This window comes from Ammospiza nelsoni, chromosome 5, assembly GCF_027579445.1.
Source record: "Ammospiza nelsoni isolate bAmmNel1 chromosome 5, bAmmNel1.pri, whole genome shotgun sequence".
NCBI lineage: Eukaryota > Metazoa > Chordata > Aves > Passeriformes > Passerellidae > Ammospiza > Ammospiza nelsoni.
The window spans coordinates 22,919,107-22,945,013 of record NC_080637.1 but is presented as its reverse complement, the minus strand read 5'-3'; the positions used below and the strand labels follow the sequence as shown (position 1 = coordinate 22,945,013).

Genomic DNA, 25,907 nt, shown 5'->3' with positions numbered 1-25,907 from the left:
TTGTAAGAGGTCAAAAATTAAAATAAGGTGGGAATGCATTTCAGTTTTTCATTTTCTCTTACAAGATCCATCTCTTCCTCCATCTCCCTCATTTTATTCTCCAGCAAATTAATTTCATCAAATTCCTGTTTTCATAGAAATGTGTCCTACCTGTCCATTTATCTTCCATCCCCTGTGCCTGTATAGGCAAAATTAAGTTTACGCAGCCATGGCCTCCTTTTTAGCTTATTCTAATACAGAGACCGTGCACTAAAGGAAGGAAAGTTTGATTTTGTTGAGGTGGAGACCCCTGATTTAAATGGGTGGAGCTGTATTCCCGTAACACGGCAGGTTTGGGATTTGGAGCGTAGATTGCACCAACTCTCACACTCACACATGCACAAGTGGTCTCAGGAGTCGCACTGTAAAGCAGCTCCCCTTGTAACACACCACCTCAGCATACACCTCTAAGGGTCTTAAAGCTTCCATAAAACAGTTGTTTCCGTAGTTCCTGGCCACTTTCTGAAAGTGACAGATTCTGCAGCTAGGGAGTAGTTTAACAGCTGATTATATTTTTTTTAAGTCCATTTGCTTATTTTTGTATGGCAGGTAAATTTAAAGTTAATATACAGCCCTTCTATAGCCACAAATAATACAATGAATCTTTGTTCTCCAGTATTGCAGCAGGGATCCTATCCAGTAGACACTTACTGTTAAGTTCATATGATGTAAATATAGTCTGATGCAGCTTAATTCACCAGACATTTATTTTTCTGCTTTATTTATACTGCACAGACAGTGCCACTTATTCCTTTAAAGTAGCAACAGATATAAAATAGAAACCATATGGAATATTTGCAAGCTCTGAAGATTTTATCATCAGATTTGAGAATATGTTTCTTTCCATTTTGAATACATACAATTCACTATACATTTTGTATTTAGGATTCCCTTTGAGCTATGTTGCATTAGTTTTTTTCCTTCAGCAGTTTCTATAAGAGTACAAGTAATTTTTATTGGTAAAGATATGTGATCAGTATTTACTCTCTGTCCTTCAATTCAGCTTATATTTTTGTTTTGTCTTTGTCAGTATATTCTTAACTCTCAATATCTACATTTACCATAAGGAGATATTAGTGTTGACATTGATAACAATATCATCTTCAATCTCAAATGTAAAAATAAAAATAGTACTTCATTTCTTCATAACTGTGATAATATAAAGTTTGTGACAGCTGCAATGAAACAAAATATATTGACTTCCCTTTCATGTATTTTTGCACCTGAATCACACTGTCAAGCTCCCTCTACAGTCATGAAAGATTTTAATCACATGTGGCCATTAAGTTGTACTTCAAAGCACAAGTCAAGTATCACCAAGTCAGTCTCAAAATCTTTCCAGTTAAATGTCCTATAATATTGGCCAGCATGCTGTGATATCCTCTATAGCCTGAGGATGAGATAAGCAGGAAGTGCACAGAGATACCAGATTTGCATGCTAACCAAGTCAGCTGTGTGATAATAAAAATAGAAAACCCTTAGGGCTTTCTTCCCCTTTGTTCCAACAGATATGGATGTGTAACAAGCCTTGGAAAACACAAGATGAAGTAAAGATCTAAAGATAGTCATTTCTGGAAAACAGGCTCATTATCCCTATTTTTGGTGTGGACCAGGCCTGTTGTATATCATCATGATGTTTGTCCATGACCAAATGGACTCTCATGGATCCTTGCAGATAACACCTCCCAGAGTGCAGCTGAAGAGGATGTATGTTGCATCAAAACACAGATAATGGCATGTCTGGCACTGGAAAATAATTCTGAGGAATAACGCAAAGCTTACGCAAAGCTTATGTTCCCAGTTCATTATCCAAAAATATTTACTAATCACTTCTGCTGAAATAGTTGTAGATACAAAAAGAAAAAACTCAGGGACAGTAATAAAGCACCTGTCAGACTCTCACATGCAAAAAGTGCCAAGCACACCTGGGGCAGTAGTGAGCCCAAGCAAATTCTCATGCAATTGCTGAGGATAATTAGAAAATAAAATGGATTATATTTACAGAAATGAAAAATTAAAGGACTTGATGGTCCTGCCAGTTGTCCTTCACTACCTAAAAGGCAGGAAAATTTTGAATCACAACATAGCTGAATTTTCTGAGCAATAACAGAGGTTGCAAGCATTTGCTGTGAGTGTATTGAGACTACAGAAATGCGTATTTCTAGACAGAAGATATCATTAACTTGGTTTTGAGGCTGTAAATAATTTGTTCATTCAGGAGAGAAACTTAATACTGTGTGCACTATTAAGAACAGATATTTATGGCACCGGGGCACTTAATTTTACACCAGTGTTTGTGAGCCCCTTTACACTTTGTCTGGGGATCTTTCACATGCCCTAGGAACTACAACAAGCCGGAGACTCCAGGCATCTGGGCAGCAGCCCTGTCCCTGCAGGAGGGTAAGGAGTGGCAGAGGGAGTGACAAATTGCCCAGCTCCACTCTGGGAGTCAGGATTAACCACTGCACCTTTGAAGCACTCAGACAATTCCATCAGAGGGATTTATGGAGTCCTGGCACCACCTGGATGCTCCAGGGCAATACTGGGCCATGGACCTCCTGCTTGTCCCTTCCAGCAAAGACTACCGGGCTGCATCACCTCCTGGAAGGTGCTGGGTTGGAGGGTGCCTGCCCTGCTCTCCAGGATGAATCCCTTGGCACGACTGCTGCTGCTAAGGAATACTGATGTCCCCTCACTCCTTCCCCTGCTCCTCAGGAGTAGAGGAAATTGCACATTCTCAAGCTCCACACTGACCCCATTTTCACTGGTGGTCACTGGAGGCTTTTGCAGTTGTTGAGCTGCTCAAACAACTCAGAACACAGGGGTAAAAGGAAGTTTTCAAATAAAGAATTATAAGCACAATAGGAAACTACCAGTGGGAAAGGCACAAAAAAATTACAAAAAAATCTTAAACCAATTTAAACTATTTCCTTTTATCCCCATGGCCTTAACTTTTGCATGATTTAGATCAATGCTATTACAAGGTTGCTGAGATGTTAAACCCCAGCTATTCTGATAACTTGGCAGTTTAGAAAAGTTCAATTAGTTGGGGGCAGCCTAAACCCTGTAGACTTTGGCATCCTGCCCACGGCTGCACATGTTTTCAACCACAACTACCCTGTCTTATGCAACAGTGGGGAAATATCCCAGCTGCAGGAATATAAGAAGGGTAAGGTTTCCAAAGCTGAAAGACTTTCTTTGACAACAGTGTTAAAAGGTTTAAGTGGGTTCACATAGTCCAGTGCCAGGCACAGTCAAAGAAAAAATTGTTAGAAAAAGAGAAGAAGGCAATCTCTGAGGAGAGGAAATAAGGAAGTGGCTCAGGAAACAGGTAACATCTAACACTGACTTAGCAAGATTCAGTCAGATTCAAAGAAGGATTTTATGTTTGTCATCCAGCAAAATCAAAAAATTTTGACAGTCTTATAAAACCTGCAAGCGCAAGGCATCCTGTAGCCATTTGACATTCAAGTGAACATTTATGAAGGGACAGATTGCTTTCTTATTAGGGAGTTTCTTGCACCTTGATTTTTAAGATCTTCAGTGCTCATTACCAGTGAAAAGATATCATTTTATATGGACCTTGGATTATTCACAATGTAACTGCATAAGGTTTTACCTTTTTAATATTTTTCAATTTTATCAATCAAAAAGTGCTAAGTGGGAATGGGGCAAGAAGTGCAGTAAGGATTATTGGGGACATAAAAGAAAAACGCTGAGACACAAAAGATGAAATTCATGCACTGAAATGGGAAAGATCATTGAAATTGGGGGCGGGGGAAATGTGTAATTAATTATTTGAATCTGGAATGTTTTAAATGCTGTCCTATAACGTGAATGGCTCTTAACTTCAAAAAGTAGGCCATTCATTTCTTCCCATTGCCACTACACTATGGGTAGAAAGCAACTACTTCCATGTTTGTTGGCAGAATATCATTCTTTCACATTTCTTCCTAAGCTTCCTCTGTTTAAACTGGCCTGGTAGGTAAATTCACATGTATGGTGCAAGCAGTCTGACCACTGGACCAAATGCTTTGCAAATTAAGCACATGTTCATACCTTGATGAATGAGAAGATAAAAAACAGACCTTTGTATTACGACAGAGTTACAGAGTAGATTCTTGTTTCTATCATTATCCTCACTTAAACAATAAGCAGATCATTAGAAATTGAATTAGCAGTGAGAAACCAAGGAGCTGATAATGGATTTGATGATGATGCACCCCCTGACACCAGAAAATTAAATATCTCCCTGATTGTCACTTCTCTCCTCACAGGATAGCAACAGTTCTGTGTGTGTGAATTATGTCTCTATTAAGATGTAACAAACTCATCTATGAAAGGGTCCTGTGGAAAGTGTTACCACAAATTACCAATTCCAGTGGGAATATAAACTGTGTTGTAGGCAGCACTGCTCCTAGGGGAGCAGTTCTTCCTCCTTCCTCTATCTGTATTATACCTAAAATTCAGTGACCTCTTTGGGAGCAAGCATGCTGCCTCTGTGCACACCATGCATAAGCACACACACACAGTACCTGATCCTGCTTATCTCAGGAAATTCTGTATGAAGCTTACACGTACATCAACAAAGCAGTGGTATTACACCCTCAGGAGAGTCTGGTTTAAAACTAAATAAGGAATACCTCCAGATGTCCCCTGTGCACTGAAGTAACTTGGATTCTTCCATGCACTTGAGCTACTCTTTTCACCAAACAACACATTTACCTTCTAGAAGTTCTGCAACACCAGCCAGCAGCACCGATTCTAATCTTGTGCACTTGATCTAAAGAAGAAAAACTAAAATTTTTAAATTATTTTGCTTTAAGTGCAAAGAGAACATTAAGTCAGTGAAAAATTCCTTTTTTCATTGTGTTCTGTGTCCAAGAGCATTTCTCATCATAGTCAAAACAACCAGGGAAATTCATTGATGCCATACAGAGGCACTGTTATCAAATACAATTTTACTACTAATTTTAGCTTTAAGCGAAGTCTGGGTGAAATCTAAATTAATAAGTGGATTTTATTCCCACATCTTTCACATTAAACTTTGGAGCCTTTGCAGCATTCCCTTGATGAATTTTGCTTAATAAGAGTAGGCTGAAAATATCTCCCTGGGGTAACTCTAGAAAATACAGACATTTAGATGGTCCATGTCGAGAACAGAATTTGCTAACAGCACTTCAGAAGAAACCCATACCTAGTTCCAGAATTGCCCCAAAAATGAGCAATTCTCAAGCACTCATGTAATTATTGGTAAGCCCAGGACACTGCCTCCAGATTTAGAGTCTGAAACATCAGACTGTAAAGTCAAGCTGAGTCCTCTCTTCCTAAGCCCCAGCTTTCTGGCAGCACATCACCAGCAGATGCAGACTGCCCAAAGACCTGCTCAGCAATTGGTTCAGCAACTATCTGAGTTATGGGCTCCAGAAAGCTTAGTTTTCTTCTGGATCCTTTGGCAATAACAGAAGGGATTGTGAGAAGCATGCATGTCCTTTCCTCACCTTTCAGGTACTAATTCTCTCTTTTTTACTATATATTCTATATATTATATTATCTATGCACATAGAAAATCTGGTTCTCTGTAGTGTTTTGTGCACCTACTATAAACATAATATTCAGGGGTAGCTTTGGAACCATTGCATGTTTGTGAGGTCTGTTTGTGAAGTCTCCATCTGACAACGTGCCACTGATGGATGCTGTCCCAGTAAATGCTGTCACTGATTGTAATTGCTGTCCCAGTAATTTGTGAACTCAGCATACTACATCTGAATCAGCAACAGTGTGTGCTTTTAGGTGTAAATATTAAAATGAATAGCAGCAATAATGTTAAACCTCTGGACAAGGGGCAGAGGGACCTTGGAAGGCCATGTAGGGCAGAAAGAGCATCTCTGTTTTCCTCTCCTAACTTCACTTCTGCTGCCAGCCTGACCTTATTGAAGTCCTGAGAGCTTTCTACAGACAATCCCCTGGCAGAGAGATGCTGCACTGGGAGGGAGCACTGCACTAAGAGCACAAGGACTCCTGCCCTGGAGTCCAGGGACACTGCACATCTCTCCTCATGCCCCTTCTCACTGAGGAGCAGCGCTCTCACGGCCCCTGTGCTGCAATGGCTCTGCTTGGGTAGCACTATCTTGCCAACAAGGTTCCTTCAGTGCAAAGACCTGGCACATCTGCCATTCCCAGAGTGGTGGCACATCGTGCAGCCAAGCTCTGAGGGGTGTTCAGAGTGTGCTTTCTGTGTTAGAGGTACAGATTTTGAACTTGGCCACCACACGTGATAAAAGTCATAGCTGAAGGTATAACCTGATATAAGTTTTCCTCTGTTCATTTTTATAAGATAAGGGGGTAATGACCCCATTGTATGCACAGGTAGGATAATGCAGTTTGTTCTGTTCTATTCATGTCTCTGATGGGCACCAGAAGCTCCAGGAGAAGAAAAATAATTTGAACAAAGCTTTTCAAAGCTTTTTTTTCTTTTATTGACATTTGATTTTCTTTTTTAAAATAAAAAATGTGGGCATTTTAGTATGAATGGCCACAGAAAGCCCCACCATGGCCAGAGAAAGCAAGATAAGCAGAAAGTAAAATTTATCTTTCCTGATTTATAGTAAGGTTTTCTCACTGACTTTTGGCACTTGACCTTGGCTTGGATTCTGCTTCACTGTCTCTGCATCCCACTCATGTTGCTGTCTGTGATGGAGTGAATGGTCCTCCAGCAGAGAGGCCTCTGAAGCATCAGCTAATTAGAAATACAGTCTTCAGAAACATTTGACAAATTACAATAAATTTTGGTAGATCAGCGAGGCATTTCTAAATTGTTTCCCTTTGCCAATTTGCAAAGCACACACCGTGCAAGGTAAAGTGTTTGCCCTTCTGCTCCTGGTAGCCAGCTGACCTGCATGCAGACACAGGGCTCCAGACTGCAGGAACACTGCTGTACCTGCTGCCCTTGCCTGGGGAAGAGGGGGCTGCTGAGGGAATACAGCAGAGACGGTGCAAAGAGCAGGCAGGAGGCTAAAGCTCAGCAGGGCAGAGGATGGGGATCTGCTGGGAGCCCGGCTGTGGGGAGTGGCTGCGAGGGAAACAGATGGGAAGGAAGGCAGATGGGAGATTAGGATTCAGACACATTGTAACACAAACTTTTTAAAATCAGATGGTCATGGGAAAATGTAGTTTGTTTCCAGTCACTCCTAGAGATTGAACTGGATGATCTCAAAACTCCCTTACAATAAATATTACTTTTTCTTTAGCATCAGCCCTCCAAATTGCAAGTATGTCACTGTACGGTGTATGCAATCAAAGGGTTTCCCTAACTAGGCAAAGACGATTGTGGCAAAAATGTACATAAAATCAGATCCCCATGAGAACCCGACAGAAAGGTAATTAATTTATTTAAGGGCCATATATGAAATGCTGCAAATAGGATTGGACTTTTTGAAATCAATAGTTTTAAAATTTAAATCTTACATTGCTATTTGTATATAAAGTTCTGTAGCTACTATATAAAAATTCACATACAAGAATTTAGAACCAAAAGATCTATGATAATTTTAATAAATTTTAAAAAAACCCCAGCAACAACAAAATAAAAACAAACAACCACAGAGAAGAAATTTGTTTAAAGAACCTGGAGGAAAAAATAATTTCAGAGTGGGTGACAAATTCATAGAGGAGATAAAGCAGCACATAAGGAATCCTACGTCTGCTAGACCAAGGCTCTGAATTAACTTTAGAAGATGGAGCCAGGAAGCAGCAGAGAGGATAAAATGAACCATGTGTCCTGGAATATTTAGATAATTCTCTGACACAGCCCACGCATTTTGGCTGGTTCAGGCCTGTTTCATGGCTGGTTCCCTGTTTTCCAGTGTCCCTCACTCTGGTCTAAGTTCCTCTGCAACCACAAGCAGATGTTCTCTAGAGTGAAATTCAGAACAGAGAAAATAAGTTATATTGAAGGGTTTAAATAACTAGTGGGGTCATGAGCAATCTGCCCAGAGTTGATGATGCTTTGGAGACACTTTGAGAGCAGATACATAAGCATGAAGTGGGAAGGAGGCATCATTTTCTAGATCTATAGACCACAGACTGTGCTCTTAAAACATCTCTGCACGTTCATGGGGGAAAAAGGCAAGGGAAAACAGCACATCTACGTGATTATTTCCCAAGATGTTGTACTCATAAAAAAGTTCATTTGTCATTGAGATGATTTATTGTGTTCTTCACTTGGAGCTATTGTCAGTCCACAAGAGCTATTTCACTAATTTACAACTGTGTCAAATCAAAGTTTTACAGATCTGTCATTTTATCCAGATTATTTTTAGTGCAGGTGTTTTGCTTACACAGAAGGAAGCAGCAATATATTGTGATCAAAGAGGACTCGAAAGGTCCAGAGTGCCAAGAGCAGCTCTCCATCAGGTGCTAGCTGACTCATTGGCTTTTAATGTGTAACTGAGAACTAGCAATCGAGGTAGAAGTTGATAAGACTGTCTCACTGGAGTTAACAGGAGTGAACAAATGCTGTCCTAATGAATACTGACTCAGTTAACACTGCTAAAGCACAGGAAGATTGGAATAAAAAGTGTAGGGAATGTTATGATGGCTTAGCATCACTCTCATTTCTGTGGATAAAATCGCTGCAGACCTACGGGGGTTCCTTTGCCTCAGCTCCGCTCTGCTGTGCCCGGACCCCGCTGCGCCCTCGCAGCCGCTCTGGGCCCTCACGGCTCAACAGGCGGCACCGTGGAGGCGCGGCCGTGCGGGACCGTGCGGAGCCGTGCGGGATCGCGCTTTGTGCAGCGGCGCGGATCTGAGCGGGGCCGTGCAGAGCCGTGCTTTGTGCAGCGGTGCGGATCCGTGCGGATCCGTGCGGATCCGCGCTTTGTGCAGCGGAGCCCCCGCCGCGCCCCCGCCCGGCCCGCCCCGGCCCGCCCCGGCCCGCGGGCGGCCAATGCACGGGCGGGGAGGCACAGCCGGGGAAGGAGCCGGGAAAACATCCATCCCAACTTTCTCACCTTGACGGGAACCGAGCGCTCCCGATGTGTCCCCTCCCGCCGCCCTCCGTGCCAGCCCAGCCTCCCCAGCAGCGCCGTCCGACGGGCCGCGCTCGCCGCGCCAGCTGTCCCCTGTCCCTGGAGGGGGCCGAGCCCGAGTAGGGGTGCCCCTGGGTACGGTCCCCCTGGGTCCGTGCTGGCCGCGGGCAGGGGCGGCGGCGCGGCGGGGCTGGATGCGGCTGCCATGGGGCGCGGGGCTCCGCTCGCACCGAGCCTGCTGCGGGCGGCGCTGCTGCTCGCCCTGTGCCCCGCCGCCGGCAGCACCTGGATGTGAGTAGCCGGGGTCCGGGTGGGAGGCTGCGCCGAGCCCGTCCCCCCGTGTCCGTCGGGGCCGGCGCTGACGGGCCGCTGCCTCCGCAGGTGGCTGGGCATCGCGGCCGCCGGCGGGCCCGAGAGGCCGGGCTGCGCCAGCCCTCCGCTGAGCCGCCGGCAGCAGGAGCTGTGCGAGCAGAAGCCGGAGCTGATGCCCGCGGTCCGGGAGGGAGCGCGCCTGGGGCTGCAGGAGTGCCGCAGCCAGTTCCGACACGAGCGCTGGGACTGCCGCTCGCCGCCCGCCGCCCAACGCGGCCCCGCCGGCACCGGGCAGCAGCTCAGCAGCGGTGAGTGGGCGACCGAGGGGACCGACCACCGCCCCGGGGACCGCCACGGGATCGCTGCCGCTCGGCGGGGCCGGGACCGGGACCGGGCTGCCCCCGGCAATGGGACGCGGGGACCGTCCGTGCGTCCGTCGGCACAGCCGGGCACAAACGGGCACAGCCGGGCACAGACGGGCACAGCCGGGCACAAACGGGCACAGCCGGGCACAGATGGGCACAAACGGGCACAGCCGGGCACAAACGGGCACAGACGGGCACAGACGGGCACAGACGGCACCAATGGGCACAGCCGGGCACAGCCGGGCACAAACGGGCACAGCCGGGCACAGCCGGGCACAGACGGGCCCAGCCAGGCACAGATGGGCACAAACGGGCACAGCCGGGCACAAACGGGCACAGACGGGCACAGACGGCACAAATGGGCACAAACGGGCACAGCCGGGCACAAACGGGCACAGATGGGCACAGCCGGGCACAGCCGGGCACAGCGGGGCACAAACGGGCACAGCCGGGCACAAACGGGCACAGACGGGCACAGACGGCACAAATGGGCACAAACGGGCACAGCCGGGCACAAACGGGCACAGCCGGGCACAGATGGGCACAGATGGGCACAGCCGGGCACAAACGGGCACAGCCGGGCACAAACGGGCACAGTCGGGCAGGGAGGTGCCCGCTGCCCTCCCGGAGGTACCGCGGACACACGAAATGCAGCGAGCAGACCAAACCTGCGCTTGTCATCGCAACGCTGCTGTTGCTGCTTGTAGTTTTAGCGTAGCACGTTCGTGGATGGCACTGCCCGTGGGTAGATCCACTTAACTGTATTGAAATAGTGTTTTTCTCAGACTTATGTTGGGTTTATCCCCTTGTGTCATAGTTACTAAATAAGCGGGCTTATGACATATCATTTAAGAAAGATCACTTGCAGGTAAAAATGTCTGCTCAGGACACTAAATACAATGCGAAATGCTTTAAAATATATAATATGTGCTCAGTTATGTGATATTGATCAGCACAGTGAAACCAAAGGTCCTTATTTTGCTGGAATTTTATGCTGGAATTTCCAAATTTCCACTTAAACAAGGATGAGGATTTTTGTATCAAATGTTGCACCAAAATTTTCCTGCAAGTTGCAAGGATCCTACAATTTTTTTTTTTTTTTTTTTTTTTAGCTCCCTGGTCACTGATTGTGTGATGGATGCGATTTTAAGTTTTGTAGTATTTCACTTTGTGTTCATGCAATCTTTGTACTGAAGCAGTGCAAAACCCCCAAGTTTTAACCATGAAAACATAAAGTGAGGAATAAAAAGTGATGCATATTCCAAAAAGGAAAGGGGAAAAAAAGAAAATGGGAGTTTTCCCCACTGTATGGAGCCATATGTGTGTTAGTCCTTCTGTTCAGCATGAAGGACTGTTCCTGAGGACCTATAAATGAGTGCCACTGCTCACCCACACAGCTTCACTAGTGCGCACTGTGGAAGCCTTTATGATGGTACCGGCAGCACAGACTAATACTAATAGGAGAAACAAACAGGGATTTCCTTGCTCATGAGCAGAAACATTGGAGACTGGAAATAAATAATTTTCACAACAGTAAAAATTGGCCCATGTCAGTAAAATTTCAACTACATTTATTGACCACTCTATGATATTCAATTTGCTTAGAGTGTGCCTTACACAGTAACGTGTTAAATGTGGCTGGGTGCCCCATTATGCCAGAAGTTTCAGAGAATGGGGCAGGCCTAAGGAGCCAGTCTAACAAGTAAAGGCCTTTCATGCTTCTGTCTTTCCCATGGCCAGCTTTTTCTAGGAAAAGCACATGGCCTAAATATCTTTGTGCTGATTTCTGCCTCGTTTAAGACTTTTGGGACTCTTTGCAACCTTTGTGAATTAGAAGAACATCAATGTTTGCTAAATTTAGCATGAGGTAAGTTTTGGCCCTGTACCAAAGTAACCTGGGATCATGACAGCTTCTCTGAGATTTAGACTGACCTTTTCTTCTTCAAATCAATATAAATAGTGAAAAGCAGAGTGAAAAGTAAGGGGTTTGGAATGTGGTTCGTTTGGAGTTTGATTCTTCATTTATTACTTGGCTTGAAAAATTCTGTGGCAAATAAAATTCCTAATCAGATTTAGAAAGAAGGTACCAAAAATTGCATGGTACCATGTGGCCATGTTCACTGGGGTCTTAGGATGAGGGAAGAGATGAGGATCTGACTCCATGTTTCAGAAGGCTTGATTTATTATTTTATTATTTATATTATATTAAAACTATACTGAAAGAATAGAAGAAAGGATTTCATCAGAAGGCTAGCTAAGAATAGAAAAGAAAGAATGATGACAAAGGCTTGTGGCTCGGACTCTCTATCCGAGCCAGCTGACTGTGATTGGCCATTAATTAGAAACAACCAATATGGGCCAATCAAAAATCCACCTGTTGCATTCCACAGCAGCAGATAATCAATGTTTACATTTTGTTCCTGAGCCCTCTCAGCTTCTCAGGAGGAAAAATCCCAAGGAAAGGATTTTTCATAAAAGATATCTGTGACAGTACCAGTACTGAGAAACAGCATTATTGACAGCATGGCCATATGAAGAGGTCCTGAAGTCATTTTGGGGTATGAACATCCACTTTGAGCAAGTCCACACTACAGACCAAGCTGTGATGACTTCAAACTTGTGACTGTTCCTAACTTTTAATAATCATCTGGCTTGTAAAGTCCCTTTCTGCAGCCCATGTGGGGGGTGGGGTTTGGTGGCAGTTTGGGGTTTGGTGATCCCATTATGGGGTGAGGGGTCAGTTTGGGGTCCTGGTGTGGGGTTTGGTGGCAGTTTGGGGTTTGGTGATCCCATTATGGGGTGAGGGGTCAGTTTGGGGTTTGGTGGCAGTTTGGGGTTTGGTGATCCCATTATGGGGTGAGGGGTCAGTTTGGGGTTTGTGGATCTCTGTTTTGGGGTGTGGGTGCCAGGAGGGTGGCCAGAGGCGGTTCTGGGGTAACGTGTCCCTGCCTCGCTGTGCAGGCACGAAGGAGACGGCGTTCGTGTCGGCGGTGACAGCAGCGGGGCTGGTGCACTCGGTGACACGCTCCTGCAGCGCGGGGAACGTGACCGAGTGCTCCTGCGATGTCACCCTGCGGCACGGCGGCTCCGCCAGCGAGGGGTGGCACTGGGGCGGCTGCTCGGACGACATCCACTACGGAATGTCCTTCAGCAGGACGTTCCTGGACGCGCCTCTGAGGAACGCCACGGGCAGGAGCGGGCTGGTGGCCATGGACCTGCACAACAACGAGGCCGGCAGGCAGGTGGGTGACACCCAGGCGTGGCAGCAGCCGCTCCATCACCTCATTGGCAAAGTGACACCAGCCAGGGGAGGTGGGGCCTTGGCTGCAGGTGCTCGTGGGGCAGTGGCAAGAACAGCAGTAACATCACCAAAGAAACACCTAGAAACTCAGAATCAGAGATGGTCTTAACCAACTAATATCTGTATGTTAAAATAAAATCCACAAAATAAGTAATAGATCTGTAGTACTTAAATAGTAAATTTCTCTTAATTAGATATTTGATATTCAGTTACAAACTTGAAGTAGTGCTGTTATCATCATAATATGATATGATTGTTGTCACTGATTATTCTGTTATTATCATGACCTGCATTTATAATTGTCTCTAATACTGAATGAGAAGGCCAGCTGGACACAGGGCCTCATTACTCATCTTGCAGTCTGCAGTCCACACCTGAGAGTGCAAGCTTAACATTGTTCAGAGGAGAAATCAAGAGTTAATATTTTCTTTAAGAACATGGAATAGAAATGACACCTTCAAAGTAGCTCATTGGTTAGGACATGCATCAAAGAAGTGAAAGGAGACTGATTTTGGATGGCTTTTTTCAGTCCAAAGAACTTCCTACCCAGGCTTGGAGAGGAAAATGGTGTGTTTGGGTGTGTGACGTTGGATTTTCCTTCCTGTCCAGCAGAGGATGTAAAATGGGGGCAGCAATAGCCTATGCAGGGGAATGTGAGCCTGTAATCTAGTGCTTTCATCTGGAATAACAGAGATTTGTATTAGTTTTACTTTAAAATTACTTTATCTTCTTTACCTTGGAGATTTCATCTTTAACAGCTCTCTCTGGGCCCATAATACTTTAAATCTCTCCTGCTCAGTGACACAGCTTTAACTAAAGGAAAAAAAGAAAAGGAAAACCTCTGGTTTTGACTACACATATTGATGGACCCCATTGTGACTCTTAAATTTCCTGTAGCTGGAAGCAGCATCAATGTATCAACTGTAATTGTTGTATTACAGTGTATTACTGTAATCAACTTTCCCATCTGCCATAGACAGGGAATAGCCATAGTAAGCCATCATAAGGCCATGGTGGTATAATTGAAAATTACTTTATTTGAAGTAATTTTTACAGGTAATATGTGTTATTTCATTTAATTAAATATGTTGTTGGAAAAGCAGAAAATCTTTCAGGTTCCTTCCAACCAAAACCATTCCAGGTGACAGAGACCCTTTTTTTGTAACTGAAGTAGTTGAAGCAAACTTCAAACCTAAGTAAAAGATGAGATCTAAAAGCTATGAGTTTAATTAGATGTCAGTCAGCTAAATCACCTCCAAGGAAAGGTGATTGGTATCTTGTAGGAGGGGATATTAATAAGAGGAACAGAACATAAAATTATTATTTCTTTAAGGAAAGAGTAAGGAGTTGTTTATCATATTTGTGGAGTGAGATAGTTAAGGAAGAAATATATATAGTCAGCTTCCATGCATAAATATTTTGTAATTTAATGGCAAAATGTAGGATAAAGCAAATATTTTGGTCACTGTCCAGAATAAAAAGAATGTTTGTTGTTGGTACTTGGGATTTCTAGCAGCAATATTATCTGAAGTTTAGCATAACTCTTCATTTTTGTATTTTCAAATCTTAACTAGGAGTTGCTGGAAAATGTTGGCCTTCATGTTTTGGGGCTTACAAGAAGGATGTTTTGATATCTTATGACCTTTTGTAATAAATACTATCATGTTCCTAGTTTGGTGTCTTGCAAGAGCAGTATTCCAGGGACAGTACTTCTGTGTTTGTTTGGAGTCAGTAAGAGAACTGCTATGTGCAGAATTCTCTTATTTCTCTCTTATTTCAGTACAGAATGTTATTTTATACTTCCACATCTCATAGTTGTCATATCAACATATAAAATTTTAAAACTGTTTGTCTTTTGAGTTGTCCACTAATCCAACTCTCAGAAGGTTCAGATTGCATCCTTATTCTGCTACAAGATAAACATTCATCATCCTTTAGCATGGCAATTTTCGGTGTGCTTAGGTTTGCACATGTGGGCTGGGCTCTTCTGCTCCTTGAACAAAAGGATGTGGGGAGTCAGGCACTATGGGTCCACTATCATTGCATTAGTATTATTTCACTGCTGGAAAAGTTCTGCTCACCTTTCCACTTGTGGAAATTTATTTGATGTGGGACTTGTTTGGAGAGTTTGTTTTTACTGATGCTTGTGGATTGGTAAGAGACCCACCAAGTTTGGAACTGTTCTTAAGTGATGCACCTCTGGTAGGACATGTGCTCGTCTTCATGAATAATCATATTAGTTCTACCAGTGTCTGAACCTGGGACATTTGATTACAGGCATTGGTTCCTGTGACAAAAAAAAAGGACTGGCAGTCCTTGTCTCACAGCTGACAGTAGTGCCTGCAAACAGAAAGCTCAGCTTGGATGTGTTAAGCATTAACTGGCATTAGAGGGTATGCAAACTGTGATTCCATTGACACACTTTGCTGCAAATCGGTCTCTGCTTTCTGCCCCATCTGTCTGTTCTAGCCACAGATTCCCACCCCGTGCTGTTAATTGCACTGGATCAGTGAAAGGAAGGCAGATAAAAAATGATCTTTCTCTCAGGTTTCATTTAAAAAAACAGCAGTGTTCATCCCTGTTCATCACGTAGCCCTCCACTCTTGTTGTGCGTGCTGTACCACCAAGGTACAGCAATCGGGGCAGGAGGAGCTGCTCAGATGGGTCTGTGGCTCACCACAATGCTGGTGGGCCCAGCTCAGTCACCACCCTGCTCATTTCTCACGAGCTATCAGTCAGTTCCATAACCCAGCAAAGAAAGCCTGTCCCAGCTTGCTCAGAATGACACATCCATCCACCAGGTTTCTGTGACAGTGCTCCTCTGAAGCTCTCCATGGAGTTTTGTTTCATATGGAGAATCCTCTCACTATTTCATGAATAGCTGAACAGATTCATGATATGAACCTTAAATGTGGAACAGAACACTGGTTGTGTAGTCAGTCTGGAGGTCATGGTCCCAGTAACTCTGCAGTCACTGTGCACTGCTGAGACACAGGTGTGTGCTGCAGCTGTGTCCCACCTCAAGGCCATGTTGGCTCCATAGGTACAATCTTAGGTTTGCTTGCACCGTCAGGAGATGCCTAATGCCTAAATTTTGCCATATGTTCAATTATGCGAGATTTTTCATTGAAGTTCAAATGACAGACTGAGATGCAGTAGCATGTTCTGTGATCAGGCAAAGCAAAATGTCACCTCTCTGTGCTGGCAACTTAAAGTATATTGGAGTCCAGGCTTAAAATTTGCCCATCCTAGCAGCTGGTAAGCAAGACACTGAATCACATTTGTGTTTCTTTCATTCATCTGTTCATTCATACACTGCTAATGTATGCCACAATTTTATATTCTGATATCAGTCTAAGAGTTAAACATCAGTTTCTGCTCCTGTTTCGAAACTCTGTCTCCTTCTACTTTTGTTTCATTCATCCTCAGAGAAAGACTCTGAGTGTCATCTGCTGGGCTATTTGCCTACATGGCCCTTAGAATCTAGCAGGCATGTCCAGAGCTTCCTCTGACAATTTCTGAGTCCTTCTGACCATAGTGAGTACCTTATTGTACTGCAGTGAAAATCAGGATTACATCTGTAACATTTCAAATCTACTAGCACAATATGATTTAAAACTACTTTGAAATTCTAGTTACTTGACAAAAATAACTTATCATTCAAAATTGGAAAAATGCTATTAAATCCTTTCTATTTTTAAGTAGCATGTAAAATTTATCTTTTGATATTGTTTTTGATATTCATATTTTATTAGGTCATCTGTCTTCTGACAGACTTTTTGTCCTTGTATTTTAAATTCTCATCTGCCCCAATCACTCTTACATCTTAATGAATCATATTCTGACTACCCAGTGATTTCATTGTTGACAGATTCTTGAGATATGAGCAAGGTCAAGTGTGTCTATTAAAGAGAAACTAGTTTGTGTAGAAGAGATGGTAAGTATGTACCATCTAGCAATTGATTTGCCACTAAAAGAGTCTATGTGTGCTCATGGGTGAGAGTTTGCTTGTTGCAATATTGTTATTTTTTCTAGTAGTGGAGAAAAATCTCCCATTGCAAAAGCAGCCCACAGCATGTGGAAGTATTTCCTGTACAGAATTGCCTCTTTGCCAGGTTTAGTTTGTAAAGGCTGTTCTAGGTCAAGGGCACACACCTGCTCTTCCTTGCTAATGTTTTTTGTGAATGTCTTGCATATTTGGCTTCCATAGTAACCTCCACCTACAAATCGTTCCTGTTTATTCACCAAAGATGTGACTCCAAGCAAACACTTTGGTCATGTGGTTCTTTTTAAATGTTTGTAGTTTTATGCAAATGCCAGCTCAAGACTGAGTCAAGTTCTACCTTTGGGGCAGAATGTGCCAGGGGGCCTCAATGCCCAGTGAAACCGGTAGAGTAACCACGCTGGACTCATCCCAAACTTCAGTGACCACAGGCCATGATGAAAAGTCCCAGTTTAGCACATAGAATAGAAATAGCTCATTTAATTTGCTGTATGCCTTGGAATTTTGGAACTTTGAAGATGGCATTTGTGCTGCCTGAGCTACCAATATGGAGTCTGGGGCTCGAGGTTTTTCTGGTCCTGCAGGGGGCCAGTGGGGCTTGGTAGGATTTCAGGTGTCACATCTCACTGCAGAATCAAGGCTTAGGAACTGGCACAAAGGAAACTACTTTTTCAGGGGCAACCAGGGGAGGATGTTAGATTTTTCTTCTGGTTTTTTTAAATTCAGTTTCAGAAAGACATAGACTGACAGCAGCTAGTCTATAGTATATGTGGAGGCTGAGGGATAAGCAAAGGCTCAGGATGAAATGTAATAAACATCATGTAGTTGGGATGTTGATTTCTTTTTTTTCCCCCCCATGTTTTGGTAAAACTGGTTCCTTCAAAGAGGATTAATTTCAATATGCATTGGCCTTGATGCATGAGGAGTTTCAAAACAAACTTACTGTGAGTTAATTTAAAAGCCACACTTACTGGTAAATTTCCCAATTGCTTTGATTGTGTAAATTAAATATGGGGGGAAAGGTTAGTAAAATGGAAGATGGCAACATGGGCTTTCCACACTACTAACCAATGGCTCTTATGAGTCTACAGGATGGCTTCAGAAGATGTTAATGCAAATGTAAAACAAACCAAAAATTATGATATCTGGTACTACATCTGTACATGTGTGATTTTTCAGTGCCTTTTTCAAACTAATGTTTGAAACACATTAGACATTGACAACACATTAGAGTGTTGTCACAAGACTAATTGTATGATTTCGTATGATGACTATTAGATGTTAGAGAAGAAAGTATTGTATTGATTGTCTCCTGAGTGTTTGAGTCAGTCTCAAGATAAAGGAAGTTACTACTTGTTAACAGATTCCAGTTATTTGAGGCTTGATATCCTACAAACTGAGCCAAAATTGTTCTGTGTTACAAAAAGCTTAACACAGGCTTCAGATTCCCATTGTTGGTCAGACAGTTACTGTTCAGCCCAGCCCTTGCTTCTGCACAGGCATGGAAAAGTAACTCATCTAAGTATTTAAGTATTTATTGTTGGCAAGAATTTAACTGTTGGCAATAACTGTGAAACCTTGCTTAAACATTGACAGTTATAAAAGTAATATGAAGGCAACTACATAGTTGTGTTAAGTGGAGCCATTATGAAAATGGAAACACTAGGAATTCATAATAGAACTAGTTATGTCTAAATTAAAAGAACAGGCCTTAAGACTATAAGTGAGAAGCACCTGAGATTTGCTACAGATTACCTGAGCCAAAGACACCTCTGCTAAGCCATGGTGGGTCTTTTGACAGACTTTCTGTGAAGCCTGGAGCTGTGGGCATCCTCCTGCTCTTCCAGCAGTTTTCCCAGAGGTGCCTTCTCCCGTGCTGCTTGGGTGCTGAGCCACACTGGCTCTGCTGTGTGACTCCAGCCATTCCTGTGGCCTTAGGTACACACAGGGTTATCAGTGTTCAGTGGTCTTCATGGTAGCTGTAAAGTACCCTTAGAAGGCAACATAACAGGACACTTACTTGCCCAGTCAGTGTCTTCCAAAATAGGAAGGGTGCCATGACCTGCCCTATCCTTGCTTTCCCCACTAGACCCTTCTGCCCATGAGAGCCTTTTGCATTCCAGCAGTGGGAGGAGCAACACAGGACATGTCATTCAGGTATTTAGGATCCTCCAGAATGAAAAGCCATCCAGAAATCACAGCTTTCACTGTTGTGATCAATATTGCTACATTATGGCCATTGCAAACTGCAAATGAAAAGCAAGTCTGAAGATTGTGCCTCTCATAGTGGGGGTCCAGGGCTGGAAACCTGGTTCCTAACACGTGCTCTGACTTTCCTGTTGTGGAAATGGCAGTGGCAGCTGTAATATTAAATACTTTGAGACCTTTGTCAGGCCGCATTCCTGATGAATGAAAGAGCACATCCAAATGTTGTTCTCCCTTTGCTTTCAGGCTGTAGCAAAGCTGATGTCTGTGGATTGCCGTTGTCATGGTGTTTCTGGGTCCTGTGCTGTGAAAACTTGTTGGAAAACCATGTCATCCTTTGAAAAGATTGGCCGGTTTTTAAAGGAGAAGTATGAAAACAGCATACAAATATCAGACAGACTGAAAAAAAAGCTAAGCAGGAAAGAGAAAAGCCAGAGAAAAATACCAATTGGGAAGGAGGACCTGCTGTATGTGAACAAATCGCCCAATTACTGCGTGGAAGACCAAAAACTGGGGATCCCTGGCACTCAGGGCAGGGAGTGCAACCGCACGTCGCAGGGCCCCGAGGGCTGCAACCTGCTGTGCTGCGGGCGCGGGTACAACACGCACGTCGTGCGGCACGTGGAGCGCTGCGAGTGCAAGTTCGTCTGGTGCTGCTACGTGCGCTGCAGGAGGTGCGAGACCATGACCGACGTGCACACCTGCAAGTGAGCTGAAGTGCAGGAAACACGGCCAGAGCAGCCAGCCTGAGTGCTGCACACAGCCCCTGCCACGGGGGCAGCAGCCACTGTCACCATGCGGGATTTCAGAGGGATCGGCCTCAGGGGAACAGCTACTGCCACACCATGGGCAGTCCAAGCGAGCCTCGACTGAAAGGAAAGCTGAGTAAACATCAGGCTGCATGCAGGGACAGCTTAAACACCAAAAAGGACTCCTGATGACACATTTGAACGTGTTGCTCCATGAGCAGAGACAGATGCTAAAGTTTTCAAGTATTTAATAGACACAATGTCCTGAAGATCCGTGTGTGGTGGGTGGGCGCAGTGGAGAAATCTCAAGATCTCATTAGCCAGAGACTGAAGAGTCAAGAGAGTTTGTAAAACACATTAGACATAGTCCTTATGTCTGTGCTTTTAAAACTGGGACTAGACAGTTCATTTCTGCAGAGTTCAGAAAGACCCACAAAGATAGGGAAAGAGTTCAGCTGTTGAGCATGAAGCATTTGCTTTGCAGCCGTTCACAAAACTGCCTCCTGCAAAATGTGCAGTGTGTGACTGCAGGGAGCTCAGCAGTGTCTGCCTGGAAAAGGAGGGTCAAGCTGTGCCCAGAGGAGAGAGGCAGGAGCACAGATTGGTGAATGTGAATGGGGTACCAAACAGCAACCTCAGGATTTTTAACAGGTTGTCCTTCAAACACACAAGGGACAGGCCTGAGAGGGGACAGAAATAGTTTGATATTTGAAGGAAATAAAGCCCTCTGCAGGCATTTCCTGAGTATCTGAGCACACATTTTGCAAATCAGCTGGTTGTCACCCCACTCTTGAATTCTATGCAATAATCTGCCACATTCAACCATCTCACTGGTGGTTCACCATCTTTATAGAAATTAACCACATGAGATTTAGCCCAAAGGAATCTGCCATAAAGCAAAGGATTTTTTAAAATAGATTTTCTTTATAGAATCAGCAGCTAGAATTTTTCATTAGGTTGCATCCTCAGTAAGTTCAATGCACAATATAATTTATGGATTGGCTCACACCACTAAAATATTTAAACTGTTAATGATAACACTTTCTCTTTCTCCATATGTTGGCTTAATTTCATTATACATCTGTGAAAGGTTGTTTATTTTTATGCAGTGATTTAATTCCTGGCTTAAAAAGCATCATGTGAAAGGATTAATGTTGTTTAATTGTGCAAAGAACTATTTTTGATAAGACAAGAAAGCTTATATTTTGTAAATATTTAAATTATGCAAGTTATGTAAAAGGTTTCCACAACTATTGTGATAAGACTATAGCTCTTGAGATTTGTTGGTTAGATATTTGTTAATATTGTAGTAACCTTCAACTGAATTTTTTTTGCATGTGCTGGGGGAAATTAGTCAGAGAACTGCATAAATGTTAGGGTTTTTATCATCAGGGTGGTTATAACTATTGCAGTTCATACACACTGATGAGAAACACTACGATTTTCTAAAAGGTCAGTTAATTAGTACTCTGCATACGTTCTTTTTTATTATTCTCTTAAATGCATTTTACAAACACTGAAATCCCAGCTTCAGAGTAAGTACTCCCACTGAAATCCAGAGAAATTGTAATCCAGGGAAGGGTTTGCAATCCCTTAACTTCTTCCATACTAACAGCCAACTTTTAGAAGCTTGGGACAGTTTGGCTGAGGCTTTCAAAGTTACTTTGAAGAATTCATTTCCTAGTCATCAGTCATTTTCCCAGGAAAGATGATGACCAGATTCTGAACTGCCACTCTTTATTGGATGTGTAAGTCAGGAAGAAGGAAACAAAATCTTCTGTGTTGTGGTATTGCACAGCCTTATGTGGGTTATTTTAGGAACATCAGTTCAGGAACAATGAAGTCCATTATCTGCTATTTGGACCTTCACTCCACATTTGGCCAGTCCATCTCCATTGGCCCGACCAAATTATTATCTTGGGACCACAGAAAAATCTGCTGTCTGTGGGGAAGGGTGCTCAGCATGCCAGTAAGGCACTGCCACAAGAGGTTTCAACACCTTGGATAGGGAGGGCATATCACACTGGAAGACCCTGAAGAGAGAGTTGTGAGCCCAGCAGTGAAAATAAACCCACAGGCTCCTCAGGCTGTGCCACAGGACTGATTGGCAGCATGGATGGGAGATGACTAAACAGCACTAAGTCCTGACAGAACAAACCATACTCTCTGCTGAGACCATACTTGGGATAATACAATTTTTGACACCTAAAATAACCTTAAAATATTATTTAAACTCAGTAGTTTGTTGTTTTGGTTTTTGTTTTGTTTTCTTTTATTTATTTTCCTGTTCATTGATTGCAAGATCAGCAGGAGAAAGAGAATTAAGCAGCTGCTTTGGCTGCCTCCAGGGATCAGAAACTTCCCAGAGGTTGGAGTGATTTCCATGCATTTTACATAGCAGACAATGTAGTTGGACCATTACAGTGCTCTCTGCTGACCCCTACCTCTCTCCCTATATATTCTAATTCCCTGAAACAGAGTTTTTATATCTGCATACTTCAAATGACAATAAACAGATGATGTTCATTTTATTAACTAAAATACTAAAAAACTTCAAACACAGGGTGTAGTTATATATGTGGTGGGTTAGGTCCTTTTGAGGCATCTATGAGAACTAAGACACCAAGTTTTTCAATGGGGTACAAAGACCTGGAAACTTGAGACTGTACTGATAAAAAAATGCTAAACATTCAATGCTGAAAAGGATAATTAGAGAAGATTGATGTAGTATTTTGTAGGCAAAAACATCTGCAAGCTATGTTCCACAGAAGGTAGCACTCTCTTCCACTGCCATCCCTCAAGCACAAAGAGGAGTCATGATTCCCCCTCAGTTTGGACTGCCTTTCTTCATGTCTTTGCATGAGCCTGTAGCTATAGCATGCTATAGACAACACCCTCAGAAAGGAGCAGACCTTTCTGAGGCATCAGGCGATTACAGATTTAGAGATTACAGCAAATGAAATACAAGATTAAAGGAACTGGTTTGAGTGTTCTGGAGAGGAGAACATAGGGCAAGGAAGAACGTAAAGTTACCGAAGTGGACAGTCATCCATTTTTAACTTGCTAAAAAGTAATTATTTTCAGCTAAGAAAATGGGGACAGCACATGAGCCAACCCACCTAGATGGACAGTTAAGCACAGGAAATGATGTCTGAGGAATCTGTTTCAACCTGAGTCTATGAAGGATGCCTCAGATCTTTGTAACCTTGAAAGGGATAACAACAGAGGCAGCAAGGAGGAACTAAAAGTGGCTTTAATGCTATCTGAAATGCAAAGAAGCATCTCAAGTAGAGCATGTTCTCTCTTGCCATCATTCACTTTCTCAGCCCCCAGGGAAGCAGGAGCAGGGTGTGGCTGAAGCTCAGGATTTTGTGCCCTGCTGGCCTGGTGCTCAGAGGCTGAGAGGCAAGGTCCCTTGCATCCCTTGTACAGCATCAGGAGCCACTGACACCTCATGATACCACTGAACACATCAAGAGCTGTTCTCACCCGTTCCTGCTTCAGCCTCAAAGTTCCCATCCAGCCTTACAGGTTCCTTCAAGTTTCTTAAACAGGCGCCTTGCATTCAGGCTAGGCTACAGCTTTACAGCATTAAAACTGAAGAGGATTTCATCAATAAAAAGTCCTTTGCTTAGCATCCACCTTAGCCATGATCCAAGTCAGTTAGGGAGGCACTGCAGCCCTTCCCATCCTTACAGAGCAGTCAGCACTTACAGTGGCAGTATTAATTCTTTCCCCTTTTGAAATAACCCACCTGGCCTCTTATTAATACACTTATTCTTGAAAAACACTCAGACTGCAGAAAACCCAAACAGTTCAGGAGACGTTACATACACATGAAGCATTTAGCAGTTAATTCAATGTTTGAGGAAACTAAGTGCCACAGTAAGACATCTAGAAAGCAAAACATGCTGAGCAAAATAAAGCTTTTTCCAAAGTGGCAATCAGGAAACTAAGGCTGTAAAAAGGTCTGCTTTTCCCAGAGGAAAAAAAAAACCTGGATCATGAAAGACACTGGGGAAGGTCCAGAGGGTACATCAAGGCAGAGACCTCCTTCAGTTTCTTTTTTAGGACTCCTATTAATCCATATGAAACACCACTAGTAAAGCAGTTGAGAGCTGTGATTTACATTGAAGTCATTTTCAGGTGCCTTGAATCCCAGCGGGGTATTCCTTGCTGAAGATTAAGTTGAAACCTTCTGGTGTCCTTCCTCTTCTCTTCTCACAGTTCTACTTTTCATGGCAGACATATCTCACAACCTTTCTCTTCCCTTCCCTTACTGCTCTGTTCTCAACAAGCCTGCAAGATGCTAGAAATGTTACCATCACCTGTGTTTCCATATAGGAAAATATAGCTCCTAGAGCTTTGTCACACACAGGTATTCATGCACCTGTACCTTCATCTTTGCAACTGATTTCCTATCCCCAGCTGGAGAGAGGCCAGAATAGTCATCTTGTGCTTGGCAACTCAAATGAAATGCAGATGGATTACCAGAAAGTCCTACTGATTTCAGAGAGTTCATCTCAGCAGCAGGATACTGTAACTTGCTCACTCAAGGCAGAGAAGGCAGGACCAGATCTTGCAGCAAGTCACTGGAGCATGATGATGGAGAAAAGCCAGGACATACCATTTGTGTGGCCACTCCAGCACAGCTTCTAAATATCAGGCAAGAGTCTCATTAAATACAATACCATACAGCTTTGAGGACATGGCTTAGAGAGTAAAAGGAAGATTTCCATCAAAATGTTAAGACTCAAATTATTTAAAATGCAACAAAAACAATTCTACCATTTCGTTGTTTTAAAACACATTGTTTAAAAACTTTGTTGCAGGTACAACTTTAAGGGGTTAAGAGAATCATGGTATCTTTACTTTTACTCAACTTAGACTGCTAATAAAGGCACACATTCTCCATTTAATTTTGCAGAGGAAATTTTAACTTTTTAATTTGAAGAAAGATGAAATATTCACTGGCGTTCAAAGCCATAATAATGAAGACAAATGTAGTCCAGGGAAACTACTAATGCAGCCAAATAGGGTTTCTTCCTCTTAAAACCTTGCTGAGTAACTTCAAAATTATTTTGGTATTATTCTGGATAGCATCATAGCAATACTGGCATACACACCAGCAGAACTGAATTTTTGTGAAAATTCCAGGAATTACACAATTACTTTTTCACTACAGCCTTAAGTAATGAAATAGAATTTCAAGCTGATTAGAAAAGGGGATTTTACTTCAATGAAACAATACATATGATTTTAACACATCCTTCTACCGGAAAATCTGGAAGATTTAACAAAAGCAGTTGCACTGTGTCAGGTGCATTTATAGATATTTCACATTAATATTAAGGGAAATCCACATTATCTAAAAAGCTAGTTAAACATAGAGAACAACTCAGAATCCAGTCTTACCCTGGTATCAGAGATTATTTATTTTTCTTACAAGGTCATTCTCAATATTGCTTGAAATTTTTAGCGTACAGAATTTGACTCAGAAAACATCAACAATCATACTATTTTCAAAGCCTCTGTCAAACTCACTGTGGGCTCCTGAAAAATACCTTGTGGCTTTTGCCCCATAGTACTAGCTTGAAGTTTTTGAGGAATATACCAGAATTCATAACACAAAGCTGCAGGAGATTACAGCCAGTTCTGTCTCAGCCCTAATTTTGTGAATATGGATACAATCAGTTAGTATGGTATAATTTAGTTTCAGGAAAAGTTCAAGCTGGCCCCACTTAAAAGAAATACACGTTTAGAAAGAAAGCAAGGTCTTCACACAGCTCTGATATAAGCTAAAGATTAAGGCCACTTAAACTTGGTCCTTTTTTTCCATTAAAAAAAGGATGAAGGAAACATCACTTTTCAGTTAAGTTTACAAGTCACACATTGCATAACCCA

At 43.1% G+C, this 25,907-nt stretch overlaps 1 protein-coding gene across 1 annotated transcript; it reads left to right on the top strand.

Moving 5' to 3' along the window:
* Positions 1-9,273: 9,273 nt before the first annotated feature.
* On the top strand, positions 9,274-24,720 carry WNT16 (Wnt family member 16). The gene is made up of 4 exons (XM_059472555.1): positions 9,274-9,359; positions 9,450-9,688; positions 12,707-12,987; positions 19,501-24,720. The coding sequence occupies exons 1-4, from the start codon at positions 9,274-9,276 to the stop codon at positions 19,963-19,965; spliced, it is 1,071 nt and encodes a 356-aa protein (XP_059328538.1). The 3' UTR covers positions 19,966-24,720.
* The last annotated feature ends 1,187 nt before the right edge of the window (positions 24,721-25,907 follow it).